We start from the raw sequence: 14,376 nt of genomic DNA on the forward strand, positions 1-14,376 counted from the left end.
TTATTGAGAGTTTTCATAACACTTTTAAAATAAGTTTTTTTGATTAATTGAAAACTATTTGCAGAGTAAGTACTGTGTAAAATGAAAGGGAAAAAGCCATTGGCAGGCAGTTAATTTTTCCCTTTTGTGCCCTAAGGATGAATACCAATGTTACTTTTCAATTACTATGGATTCCATTAGCTCAAAACTCCTGCCAGGAGAGGCTGGCTGTGTAATATGCAAATATTGCCTAGTTACTTAGAAAAATATTTAAAACCAATAAGCCTTAGTCTAATTAGTCTAATCAGTTTAAGTACTATTTTATTATGCTTTTTAATGCTGGGTGATGTTGATTTCCAGGTATCAAATAGTATTTTCAAGAATATCAGTGATCTTCAATACTTTCTTTCACACAGGAAAAGAATTTCCATGTCCTCTGCTCATTCTGTGAGGAGTGATGCCGGTGCCATTGCAGAGCACAAGGAAAGTTCTTCAGACCTACATGAGGTAGGTATGCTGGTTTGATGGATTTGGTAGCATTCAAAACAAATTTCTGATTTCTTTTTGGTTTTGATTTTAAAATACTGCAACTTACTAAAATAACTCCCTAACACCATCCGCAAAACTAAAATCAAGAATATTAAAGAATTTAGAATGATGAATTAGGAACAAGTTATGAAGAAAATAATAATTAAGAATTATGAATAATTATGAATAATTAACAAAGCTTTTTTTAGTTTTGTAAACTGACTGTCACAGTGCATGCATTAAGAATCCTTTGTTAGTCAGCTGGCTCTGTGACACATGGAATAGCTAACTATCAAAGTGTTTGACAGATACTTATCAGTAGCAATTCTGACTTTCAAATGGGGGTATACAAGGATTCAGGGGGGAAGGTAAAATAGACAAATCATGAAGTACTTGAATAACATTGAATAATAGCAGAACCACTTCAACATTGCAGCCACACTTGCTTGGATACATTCTTTCAAATGAAAGTATCTCTTTTTTTTTTTTTTTTTACCGTCACTGTATCAGTGTCTCAATCTGCGTATTTTTTATGTCTTTGCTAAGGATAGCGTTATGGGTTTTGTGACATTTTTTTGCCTTTCTATGCCAGAAGGACATGCCATACTTGCAGAGCAATAAAAATTAAGTAGGCAAAAAGAGGAAAATCCTGCTGCCTCTCAGATTCTTACCAGCATGTTGTTTCAGCAGAACATGGCACTTGGATGGGTTCCCAAGCAAACTCTGACTTAATTGCCATCTACAAACTAAAGTATCCAATACACTGTGCATTAGAATAACAAACGGAAAGTGATTTTCAGTCTTTAAAAAAATCCCTGGAAGTCACATACATTAAGCCTTACACATAAATGTGTAGGATGAGATTTAAGTGGCTTGTCCTCTTTCTGACATACCTCAAACACTCGAGGCCGCAGAGTTTTCCCTGCCTTATTTGACTTGGCAATTTCTGAGGTCAGTATGCTGATTACTGTCAGCCTTGGAGATCCTCAGAAGCCTGTAGCAAGGCACAAATGAGGATTTCTGAAAATTCTCTTACTGAAAATGCAGACATGAGTAAATGTTTATATATGCATAAATGTGTTTTTAAACTTTGTTAATTTTTGCTCAATGCAGTAACAAGACTATATGCATGTTCTGAATGACATTCTCAAAGAGATCTTGGTTACATTCACAAGTGACTGATATTCCTTGTCTTGAGAAATTAGGGCTATTGAGCCAAATTGACATTTAACATGCTCCTTAATTCCCATTAATTTTGGTTTTGATTTGTTCACCTGTTGATTCTCTTCAAAAAAGTGTTTCTTCTTTACACTCAGTGGAAATTGGAGGAATATTTGAATAATCAAACTAAAAACATAAGTTCTTATAATAATTTCAACCAGTGAACTGTTCTGTAGTTACATCCAAATTCCACTTCCTAATTCTCTTATATTTTATTCGTTTCTTTTAGAAAAATGTGGAAAGTGATGAAATTAATACTGAAAAAAGTGATGAAATTAATACTGAAAAAAATGATGAAATTAATACTGAAAAGAGTGATGAAATTAATACTGAAAAAAATGATGAAATTAATACTGAAATAAAAACAGGTACAGAAAAATGTTTTTCATTCTTTTTGATGTTGATCCATGAGTTCTGCCCAGATTATTATAGAAAACGAGTTTGTCAGTTTCTCTGGCAAACACTGTTTAGAGCAATTGGGATATTTTTGGTATGTGGATGATAGATCTCATCATCTTCTTCTCCCTCCTAACTTGCAATTATTTCCCAAAAGCCAGGCCAAGATGCAGGATATGCAAGACTTTAATTGCCTTTTTTCTCCAAATTGACATGATAACACTTTCAGAGTTTGGGAATGTCAACTATACACACTTTTCTTCTACATAAATATTCAAGCAATGAATTATTGAAATAATATAGCAAGAGCCAACTTGAGTCAAGCATCAATAAATGGGCTCAAAGGCAAAAGCTGTGAAACTAGGTGAAATTTTTGAAAGAAAATTCTTCATTATGGTGTCTGTCCTTAAAAAAATCATAATCAAGAGAGAGCCTGAGTTAAAGCTGTGGAAATGAGTTGGTGAATTTGCAAGAAATAAATCCTCTAGATTCTTCTGAATCCCTTAGAAATCCTCTGCTGAAAAGCAGAATTTCCCAATAATAAGAAATTTGATCATCTGCCATATGGACTTAAGATCAATTTATTTGGGGGGAAAAGCATGCCCTAAAACTAGAATATTCCTAAGCCTTGTTGCCCAGTTAAATAGACACTCATGCTATGTCTTGTGTCCACTGAATGTCTATGAAGGTCCTGCCAGCATCTCCAGCTCTGGAAAAGTCACAGCAGAAGCTCAGAATGGGTCTCTGTGATCATCCCCTTGCCTCTAGCAAAAGTTTTCAATTGGAGAAATAAGTGTAGAAATCTATGATTCCAGAAGTGTTGTGTCATGTCATTATTAAATTTTATTGCTGAATTCATTGTTATCTCTAGAAGCCTCATGCAGAGGCTGCACATCTGCCTGGTAGCTGCCCTGATGACCACTGTCCTGATGTCCTGCACTCCTCCTCCACTCTCACTTGTGCTTGCAGTTCCTGTAAAATCTGTAAAATCCTTTAAAATGGCTCTCTTCTAATTAAGTTTCCCCTACATCACTGAGCAACAGTTCTGGCTGGTTTAGATAAGATAATGAAGATTGTTCCCATTTCTTTTCATTTATCTTTATCTATGCCTCTAATGTTTTTAGAGTAATGCCATCTTGATGATGGGCTTTATTTTCAAATGTAATTATTTTTCTAGTGTTATGTAATTTCTGTGCATTGAAAAGCAATACTAAAACCTTTTGAGAAAATATATGATCATTTGTGTTCCAAAGCAGAAGAAACAACCACCTGTAAGGACACCCAGGATCCGGAGGTGAATGAACAATTGTTGAAGGCTAAAGCGGGACTATCCCCTCTAATGGCTTCTGCTCATGAAAGTGGCTGTATCCGCCTGTGGAGTAGTCAGGTAGCCAAGTGAATGTCTTTGGGAAGGGACTGGAACACTGAGAAGATAATTCCAGTAATCTTTGGAAAATTGCCCCTTAACTAGCAATTGCAGCAGCAGATATTTATTGCATCTTTTGGTTATCAGTTTCTTCCATGGACACAAATTAGTTCTGCTTTAGTAACTGCAGCAGGGCTTAATGGCAAGCAGAAAACAAGGAAACATGACTTCAAGTAATTAAAACAAATTCTAAATTTTTGTGAAAGTCTAGAATTTGATTATTTGCCCATAACATTTACCTTCTAAGACAGGATGATAGGCAAGGCAGAGTATCCTACTGTCAGAAAAGACTAAATATGTCTGGAAAATAATGCCAGTTAGCACTAGTAGGGTAACAAACCAGGAGAGAATAGTGTCCTGGTTTGTTAGAATATAGTCCTAACACAGAACATCTCCAGCTGTTATGGGCTTGAAAAGCCCATCATGCAACCAAATGGCAAAGGCTTATTTGTCATATCACCTCAGATCTAGAAGACTTTTCCAGGCATGTTACTCTAAATAAGATACACAAAGTAAATACAGCAAGAAGGGAAAATACCATGATATTATTGGTTGATTGGTAATATTGCTCATTGTGACAGACAGTGGTCATAAAAAGTCAGGCTTTAACAGGAATCCCAGCTAAAGCAAGTCATGGGAAGAATTTTTTTCCGTGTGAAGAAAGATGGTGAAGGTAATCTTGCAGATGCTGTATGCAAAAATTATGGTAAATGTATCTAAGTATTGTAGTTGTGAGCTTTGCTGGGTTCTGTTTTCTTCACAGTTGATATATTAGTGTGCTTAGATTCTTACAGCAATCTCCAAATTCATATGCCAGTGGTATCATCATTGGAATGATTGTCATCATCATTACATGGGTGACAAAGTAAGAATCTCCTTATCAGCAAGACATTCTCCATCACACCCTCCCAGTCCTGAAGAGGCAATAATGGAGGAAGTCTGCTGGTGCTAACTTAGAACAAGTTGGTGAAGGAGACATTATGGGCCCATTTGCAGCAAAAACCAGTATTTCAGCAGCAAATTAGGGGCATGCTAATGCTATTCCATAGCAAATGAGGGGTAAGTGGTGAAGTAGGGGTAGGTGCAACTAGACTGACTTGCCTGAAGAATTAAAGAGCTTGTCCTTTCAGTGTACAAGAGACAGCAATCCAGAATAATACACAGCTATTTTCGTCACTCAGTAGATTTAGGAATTTACCTTCTTAGCAGCTTTCTGAATAGATATGAGCTCAGTAATTTTGGATAGATAAAATCAATGGCACTCAAATTCTGATGAGTTGGTTAATAAGTAGGTATTATAATATAAACTTTGTTTGTTTGTTTGTTTGTTTGTTTGTTTGTTTGTTTGTTTGTTTGTTTGTTTTAGGGAAACTTGATGAAAGAACTTCTGCCATTTGCAGGACGTCCCTCAGGTCCTCTGACAGTACTGTGTACAGACTTCTTCACTAAAATTCTTTTGACAGGCACTAAAGGTGAGTAAACATGTTAGTCATTTTGTTCAGGACAGTCAGTAGGACAAGAAAATATCATGGTGCAAATGTGCCAGAAATGTGGAAATGATGATCCAAGTGCTGCCAGGTTTTCTCCATCAAAGCTATAATTAAATGATTGTAAAAAGTGTTTTATAAAAGGATAGTAGATTAAAGGTTAGTGTTGCAGTGTTATCAGTAGAATTGTTTTCATAAAAGACATTAAAATTTTCTTCATTCATATGCCCTGAATATACTTTCCATCTAAATTATGATATTGATCGCAAGGGCAAAGATTACTACTAAGAACAAGCAAAAATTTCAATTCCATGGTAATAATACTAAATAAAAAGTTGCATCTTGGGGTGTACCAAGAGCTGTGATTCAAACACTCATACAGAGTGCACAGTAATGGCTCCAGCAGTACACAGCTGTATAGGAAAAGCACTTGTCAATGTTAGCAGCTCATTGCTAAATCTTTAATTTCACATGAAATCTGACTTTCCTTTGGCAGAATGTTTATCTGCTGTCTGATTCTTCTTCAAACCTTTGGAATCACCCTGGCAATTTTCCATTTCTGTGTCCATCATAATGTGTCACTTTTCTTTTAAAATATGTATTAAAACTGTTTTCTGACAACTTCCTGCTCCTATGTGGTCAGATATTGGATGGAGCAAGGGATTTTTTCCCTTTTCTTTCAAAATTGAGCAATAATTTGACTTTTATACTGAAAATGATGAGGAGTTTCCACTCCTCTCTGATTCAAATGAGTAAATGAGTTCAGAAAGGCCACATGCACTGAACAGGATTTCAATTAATTGTGGAAAAGTATCCACCCTACTACCTATTCATTTGATACTCTCCCTTTGCCTTTTTGTGTTTGTGTCACTGTGTATTTGCTTTTCATGCTTTCCACACTCTTCTCTTTTATCTGCAGTGCTGCTACCAATTTCCTTTCCCCTCTAAAAATTCTTCCTTGTTATAAAAAGGTCAGCTTCTCTGCCTGCCTCCCTTGCTTGCAAATGTACAGTCCTAGAAATCAAATGTGACTGGTAGGAAAGTTGGAATTACACAAAACATTCCTCTGTCTTGTAGTAGAAATGAGAAGTAGGAGGCAACTTCATCAGGAGAGGGGGAGTCTAGGCCAGTTGTGGGTAATAAGGAAAGTGGTTCTTTGATTCTAGTTTCACATGAGTGCCCTAAAAGGTTGTAAAACATTAAGCATTCATTATGTATACAATTAATTAAACTTTGTCCATTTTACCAGGGTTGAAAACCAGTGTAATCCCCAGGAAGCTCTCATACCTCAGATGTGCAATAGACATGATGAGATGACTTGTTTTTCACTCATAATTTAAAGAAAAAGATTTACCTTACTTCCATTTCAAACCTATCCAATTCATGACACATTGTTCACAACTTGCATATGTTTCTTTGCATATTAATGAACGGTCCTTTATTTCTACTCTGAGCTTGACAATAAAATAGTTATATTCACTGTAAACTAACTGACCTGTGTTCTCTGCTTCATTCTGCCCAGTGTCTACTGAGAGTCAATGGCAGCAACAAGTGAAGGTGTAGCACTAAAGAAACTTACTGATGTTTTGCTTTCTCCTTTCTGCAACAGAGGGATATATTTTTCGCTGGAACATGGCCTCATTCTTAGAAGATTCACGAAATATAAAAAATGTAAGGAATTATCTCTCAGATCTTCTTAACTTGAACAGTATACCCAGACAGACAGAAAAAAATAATGCAGAGCTCTACAGGGATAAAAATGTTTTCTGCATATAAATATTTTGTGCTTGAAATAATAATTTGGTGCTGTGGAAAAGAAAAAAAAAAGAAAAACATAAGTAAAATGGTGTTAGCATTATTTCATTATGTTCAAAGAAGGTATATTAAGAATGAATTTATCCATGTTCCCTGGGTAATGTTTCTACCATATGCCATTTGCAGGCTGTTTCATGGAGGGATTATTTTTTCACCTCTTCTAATTTTCAGAAAGACATGCTGATAAATCCACTCAGCTAGCAACCATGGTGGGGTACAGAACTGCCTCAAATGTGGTTATGTTGCTTTTTTTCCCCTCAGACAATAAAGGAGGAGCTCTGCTGGAGGGCACATTCTTCCGAAGTGGTTGACTTATTTATTGACGAGGAGAAAAATGTGGTAGCGACAGCATCCGTTGATGGTTCAGTCAGGTATAAAATGACTGACACTTCTTACTGCTGTGGTAAATCAGTTGAGCTGTCTTCAAAGTTCCTTTATTTGCTGTACTTGCAGAACTTAGGCTAGAACTTAAATAAAGTGCACTTAAATAAAATGCACTGGGTGCATTTTCTGTTCTGCACCTGAAAGAGCTGGTTTTAATGTAGCACTTCTCTAGAAGTCAGATCTTTTGCAGACTGTCATTTTCTTTCCGCCCTTGCTTTACTTTGAACATATAGGTAATGCCTACATAATTTTAAAAGTTGTCTCCTGTTCTAATCCTATTTTAGCTTTCAGTACTTGTTAAATTGACTTGGATCCTAAGCATGGCATCTAATCAATGTGTATGCAATTAGACCATGAAAGCTTGAAGATACTTGAAAGACAACTATAATTCCTTCTCAGCTAACAAATACATTTGAAGGGGTTTCTCTTGCTTTTCTGGAAGTATTAAATGAAGAAATTTTGTGTAGATCCTGCTCTGGTGGCAGCACTTTACTGCAGGAACTATTCAGGATTTTTGTACATTTACTCCTAATTTTCAGAAATATAAACATGAACTGGGGGTTTTTTCTGTCTTCTGCAACAACCTTCTGATTTTTTCTTCACTCTCAAATTATTTAAATTATAAAAACAATCTCATTGATGTTTTTTATGACTAGCACACAGAACTCTAGAACAGTGCTGCGGAATTCGATAATGTACACAAATACTATCTCACTTCTATTCCTCTTCTAAATATATCTATTTTTCTTTTCTGTCCTTTTGCACTGCTTCTACTATGTCTGTAGGCTTTGGCATGCCAAGACTGGATATTATTTTGGTTTCTTTGGACAAGCCAGGAAGTTTGACTTAACAGATACCAGTCGGTTGATTTTGCCTTCTGATGTTAGTGACTTTTCTGCTGTAATTAAAGAGGAGATCAAACATACGGAAAAGAAGAAGATTGTATATCCTCTCATTCTGGACAAAGACAAGTAAGATCTCATACATTTGCATACATGTATGGTTGGGGGAACAGTTTTGAAAATACGCTTTAAAAACACCTTTCATCCGAAGGTCTGAAAAAATAGTACTATTTGTTATTCAGAAAAATCTTTTCAAAGTTGGTTTTTGATGCAGTATGGATAAATAGTTTCTTTTTTATGGCTTGGTTACAGTCAGGAATAGGTGACGTTCCAGGTTTGAACTCAGTTATAGTGATGACTAGATACTTGTCTCAGCTTTTAGCCTAATTAGAGGTTGTATGTTACATATGCTGCTCAGGTTAGCAGCCTGTTACCTGAACAGCTTAATGTGAATAGTTTTGAGCAAAACACAAATCCTTCTAGAAGAATAAACCAAATTTAATCTTTCAGTTTAAGAAATGGTCATCTTAAACTTGCTGGGATGCTATGGATACATTTACATGCATGGATAGAGGATTCACAGATCGTGGCATTCTGAAACTGGCATAAATGTGTGTTCAATAGCAGTGTTGAGCTTTTCTTCTAGGTAGAGTTCTTAAGGGAGATGGGTTAGTTACAAGTTCAGTCAGAGAGCCTTGGCCTGTTAGTTTAAGTATATATTTCTAGTCCCGGAACACTCTGGCTCATTAATTAGTGGATTAACCAAGCGAACAGAAATATTGAAAAGGGCATCTTCAGAGGAAATAAACACAGTGTCTTAAGTAACAAAGCAATCCAAATATGGAAAAAATATTTAGGACTTAAAAAGTCAGGCATTGTTTAGTGGTTAGTTTTCATATATCATGTCCATTCTTAGGCTGCCTTCCAACCAAAGAAATTTGGGACAATGGAAAATCTCTAGGGTCCTTTACTGTTACCCCATTTAATTTTGTATCCTGCTAATAATTTTTATTCCATGGAGTTCTTACTGATATAAGTAGTGTCACTGCAGTCAGAACAGTAACTCATCAATACAGAGAAGTGCTTGGCTGTGTTTGAACGACCCCTGTGGTTCTTCTGAATAGTCAGCAGCCAGTCTGAAACCTCTGGAACCAAAGATATAATTATTGAGTCAGCTAATCTGAAAGAAACTTTCCATAAATTACATGACTGTGTCAAACTGTGACTATTTTGAGGATTCTTCAAATATTTCAGTAAAGGAGAATGGCTATCATACATTTTAAACACGTTAACTAAACAGACAATGAGCAAGAAAATGAGAAATGCTTAACTATGTAGAGAACTGGGGGAAAAAAGCAGCCACACTCCATGCAATAGAAAGTTTCAGTCTTATCATTCTACAAACTTAGAGTGCTGTCACCTCAAGAGTGACTTGGTTCCTCTGGATTAACTGTACCAAATATTGTAATGAAGAGCTAGCCAGCCATCATCCAGAAGGCTGTGTTACTACAGATGGTAGGCTTTGTACTTTGCAAGATTGTCTTGGAGAAAGTCACTTATCTTTGTGATGCTAGTATAATTCACTTATTGGATAACTCATACGATACTCATCACCAAGATAACGTTTTAGGATCTCAATTACAAATCATGTCATAAGTGTTATTAACAGATATATATTCATTGAATCATAAAATCATTAAGGTTGGAAAATATGTCTAAGATCATCGAGTCCAACATTAACCAAGGACCACCATATTCACTTCTAAACCATATCCCTTAAGTGCGATATCCAGATGCCTTTTGAACACTTTTGGGAACAGTGACTCCACCACCTCCGTGGGAAGCCAATTCCCATGCCTGACTACCCCTTCAGCAAACAGATTTTTCCTGATATCTAATCTAAACCTCCCCTGGTGGAACTTGAGACCATTTGCACTTGTCCTCTTGTCATCTGGGAGAAGAGGCCAACCCCCACCTGGCTACAGCCTCCTTTCAGGCAGTTGTAGAGATCAATAAGGTCTCCGCTGAGCTTCCTATTCTCAGGCCTCCGATTCAGCTCTTCCATCTGCTCCTCATAGGACTTACCATCTCAATCCTTCATCAGTTCTGTTGCCCTTCTCTGGACTCACTCCAGCACCTCAACATTCTTCCTGAATTGAGGGGCCCAGAACTGGACACAGCACTTAAAGTGTGCTCTTACAAGTGCTGAGTATAGGAGAACAATCACCCATAGTCCTGCTGGCCACACTATTTGTATATCATAGTTTGAATATCCCAGAATATTCTGAATTGGAAGGGACCCACAAGGATCATCGAGTCAAATTCTTAAGTGAATGACCTGTACAACTTTAGCATTATGAGCACCATGCTCTAGCCAGCTGAGCTAGTGACTATGAGCCATTCTCCTTCTTGGCCACCTGGCCACAGCTGGCTCATGTTCAGCCACTGTGGATCAGCACATCCAGGCCCTTTTCCATGAGACAGCTTTCCAGCCACTCTGCCCCCAGCCTGTAGTGCTGTCAGGGGTTGTTGTGACCCAGGGGCAGGACCTGGCACCTGGCCTTATTGAACTTCTTACCATTGGCCTTGGCCCATTGGTCCAGCCTGTCCAGATCTCCCTGCAGAGGTTTCCCACTTTCCAGCAGATTAACATTCCCATCCAGCTTGCTGTGATCTGCAAACTTACTGTGGGTGCACTCAGTCTCCTTGTCCAGATCATCAATAAAGATATTAAACAGAACTGGGCCCATCAGTAAGCCCTGGAAAACACCACTTGTGACTGGGTGCCAGCTGGATTTAACTCCATTTATCACCACTCTCTGGGCCTGGCCATCCAAGTCATTTTTTACCCAGCAAACAGTGCACCCAGCCAAGCCATGACCAGCCAGCTTCTCCAGGAGAAAGGTGTGGGAAAATATTCCCCAAATGTGCACATACTTGAAGAGGCACAAACCCATCTGAGCAGCAGAGGTGCTTACAGTTTAAACAAGCATCTCAGGAGTTTGAAAAATGATTGAAAAATGCCAGCAGGTAGATGGAGTCACATAGAAGAATGGTCTCAGTTTCTCCCTGTAGATCCTTAGCTCGGGTGACCTGACTTATTTTTCTGATTATAAAGGCAACTGTTAATCTGCACTAACAGACACTCCAGATAATTTCTTCTCATGACTAAATTTGCAAACCAGACATATCAGCAGGGGACACCTTTGTTATGAAGGTCACATTCAGGTGTTCTAGTCAGAACTTAAAGAAATGCTGAAAAGCCATTATCAGAGAGTTAGCACATGACTCTTGTGAATGGTGTTTATATTAAGATTTCCTGCCCTCTACAGGTGACAGCCATGCCTGGATTGACAAAATATTAGTGAAGCATTCCATGACACCTATGAAGGTTCTGATATAAATTATATTTTGTAAATATATAAAATCACTTATATTTCAAAATAATTTAATTTTGTAGCATAGTTCAAAATAATTTAATTTTGAGTCATATATTTATATTGTCATAAATTTATATTTATATCCTATCATTTATATTGTCATATATTTATATCCTATTGTTTTGATAGGAATTTCAGGATTTTTCTGTCTTGTACATACAGGTTGAAGTCACTGACCAGATCACCTTCAGATTTAGAAAAGGATGGAGATGAGGAAGCAGTTTACAACTATAAGTTTTTCAGAGCTCTGGCTCCTGAAAAGGTAGCAAACATATATGATAAATTTATGTTCCATGTGACATATAGGAAATAAAATTGTATATTTCTCATTTAAAAATTATCCATAAATAATATCCATAAATCTTTCTCATTCAATGGACATAGAACAAAAATGTAAAAACAGAGGGATCTAAGAAATGTCTGTGATTTTCGTTCTCATTTTTCACATTGTCAAATTTCAGCTAGAAGGCAGCACAAACTGATTCACTGGTTTAAACATGTAAAAGAAACCCTAGCATTTTCCTCCACTTCAACAGAAAACCTAAATATCCGAAGTTTACTCTAAGGATGTGTGAAAATACTAGAATAACAGTGAATCCCTGGTTGCATACAATAGTTCTTGCAGGGTTCCTATGAAATCAGAAGACAGGAGAGTTAGATTTCATTTTCACTTTGTACATCATTCATGTACTTTGTACAATTCTAATTGAATATCAGTAGCACTCTTCCATCTTTACCTGGCTTTAACCTTAAAAGTCATGGGAATATAAAACTTTTCTTGGAGTTGTAGTAAGAATGTCTTCATTACCTTTTGTCTTCCGCTACTAATGCACTCACTTTGGCTTCCCTTGGTCAGCAAAAACCTATGGAAACTATTGAGTTTGAAAGCAAAGAGGCTGGTGCAGTATTTGGGTTTCTTCCTATATATGAGGTAAGCACAAGTGTTTTCTACCTGTGGTGGTGGTGTTCATAGCTCAGAAGCCATTAGCACTTGTACACTATTACAGTGACATACTGATATTCTGCTGTTAATTGTCTGCTTCTCAATTTAATTTTCTAACATGATTTGCATTACTACCTATCCAACTCCAATTCAACTTTGGTGGAAGCTTGAGACTCCAATTGAAGTGAGCATGCCAAACAGTGAGTATTGCAGATGTTTACTCCTCCTGTTCAACCTCATGTCATTAATGTTTTGCTCGGACTGGATTCTTTTAACCAGCCCCAGCCTATTGATTCCCATCTGCCCAAATCTTTGAGTATTGTAAGGGAGTACTATTTTATGGGTATTAATGATCTGATCTATTGCAAGGTGCCTAGCAAAGCTTCCTAGGTTTTTCTTCTATGGAGCAAGATCAGAGTTTTCCAAAGGCTTGTCTATCCCACATATCATAGGATGAAAAGAATCACCCCTAGAAAAGGAGCTGATCCCTTTCTGTAGAGGGTACCTAGAGAACTAACTTGGATCACAGTTAGATGCTACATGGCTGTTTATGTGGGATTAATAGGATATTTTGCATTCCAGCTCTGCATTCCAAAACATATGACCTAATCTTTGTACATACAGCATCACAGCATGTCAGAAAAAACTCAGGAGCAGTGTTCAAATAGTTGGCACACATGCTATTTTTCTGACCATTCATGTACTTTGGAAATCTGTCTTTTGTTTTCTTCCTGAAAAAGAAAATAAAATACTCTGAAGCCAATGGCACTGCAATGGATTTACAACAAAATGAAATCAGACTTTTTCTGTAAGCTATGTGCACAAAAAGATATTTTTTATCTTTGCTGTTACAAAATGCTGTCAGTCTGGTCTATTCACCTTAGTATGTTAATTAGTTCTTGAAATGTTTTAAAGGTCTTCATAGGATCAGAGCTGAGAAGTCCAGTCACAAGGGACGAGAAAAGGATCTAGAGTCCATTGAAAACTTGAGTCAAGACAATAAATAAAGTTTCATTTCTTCATTTAAGTGGATTAGCAGATTTCTTTTGTTATTTTTTCTCTATTTTTCTTTTCAATTACATTTAAATCTATTTCATTATTAAGTAGAACATATAGAAAACAGATCTTCTATTCCAGTCCTTCATGCAAGGAATAAAGTCTAATAAAGCCAGTGTATGACTATAACTAGATATTGAAAAGCCCATTTGACTTAATGTATATTTGCTGACAGTTACTCTCTATGTCAAAACCACTGATTTCCTCTCTGCTTCAATTTGTCCATTTTGAACTTCTGGATATTGAATATTACACTGCTTTTTTTCCTGCCAGATTAATTATAAAGTCAACAAAGAGTTAATATGCCCTGCTGTCTCTGCCTGTTCGTTCCTTGCTTATGCTTTCAAAGAGTGTGTTCACCCCCTAAGCCAGAAAAGTGCCTGCTGAACTCATATTCAATTAATTATCCATCATGATTCTGCAAATCTTCTCTTGCATTTCAGCATTCCAGGAGAATGTCACAACATGACACAGAGCACAGAACACATTTTCATCCTTTGGCTAAGCATACAAATGGTGCCAAGTGTCTCACCTTAGTGAGAAACAAGGTAATTGCATATGCATATAAGTAGTGATAATGCATATATCTAGTGATATTATTACCTACTATTTTGGGGGAAATAGCAGGTTTTCTATAATACTGGTATTGAATGATGTTTAATCTGCTGGCCTTCTTAAAAAGACATTCTTCTCATGAACTGAATATACAATGACTTGCAATTATTTACCTGCCTTCAACTTGTTTCAACGCTGTGATGCATTGAAGGGTAGCTGCAAAATATCTTGTGAGAGTATATTTAAAATCCTTATGATCAGCTGTACCAGATCTGGCAGGGATTAATGTAATTTTCTCCATAGC

General features: G+C 36.8%; 1 protein-coding gene across 10 annotated transcripts in view; it reads left to right on the forward strand.

Moving 5' to 3' along the window:
• WDR64 (WD repeat domain 64) overlaps window positions 1-14,376 on the forward strand; it is a 73,716-nt gene that overhangs the window by 52,504 nt on the left and 6,836 nt on the right. For 4 of the 10 annotated variants that reach the window (XM_074537554.1, XM_074537551.1, XM_074537555.1 and 1 more), the window contains exons 20-29: window positions 396-486; window positions 1,958-2,096; window positions 3,378-3,511; window positions 4,917-5,022; window positions 6,647-6,708; window positions 7,114-7,223; window positions 8,022-8,207; window positions 11,681-11,780; window positions 12,375-12,449; window positions 13,961-14,065. In XM_074537554.1, the coding sequence (XP_074393655.1) occupies window positions 396-486; window positions 1,958-2,096; window positions 3,378-3,511; window positions 4,917-5,022; window positions 6,647-6,708; window positions 7,114-7,223; window positions 8,022-8,207; window positions 11,681-11,780; window positions 12,375-12,449; window positions 13,961-14,065 (1,108 nt within the window). Of the gene's footprint in view, window positions 1-395; window positions 487-1,957; window positions 2,097-3,377; window positions 3,512-4,916; window positions 5,023-6,646; window positions 6,709-7,113; window positions 7,224-8,021; window positions 8,208-11,680; window positions 11,781-12,374; window positions 12,450-12,627; window positions 13,356-13,960; window positions 14,066-14,376 lie in introns of those variants that run through there. The other 6 variants (XR_012579583.1, XR_012579584.1, XM_074537558.1 and 3 more) reach the window with 4 other exon arrangements.

Source organism: Zonotrichia albicollis, chromosome 3 (genome assembly GCF_047830755.1).
Source record: "Zonotrichia albicollis isolate bZonAlb1 chromosome 3, bZonAlb1.hap1, whole genome shotgun sequence".
In the NCBI taxonomy this organism is placed as follows: domain Eukaryota; kingdom Metazoa; phylum Chordata; class Aves; order Passeriformes; family Passerellidae; genus Zonotrichia; species Zonotrichia albicollis.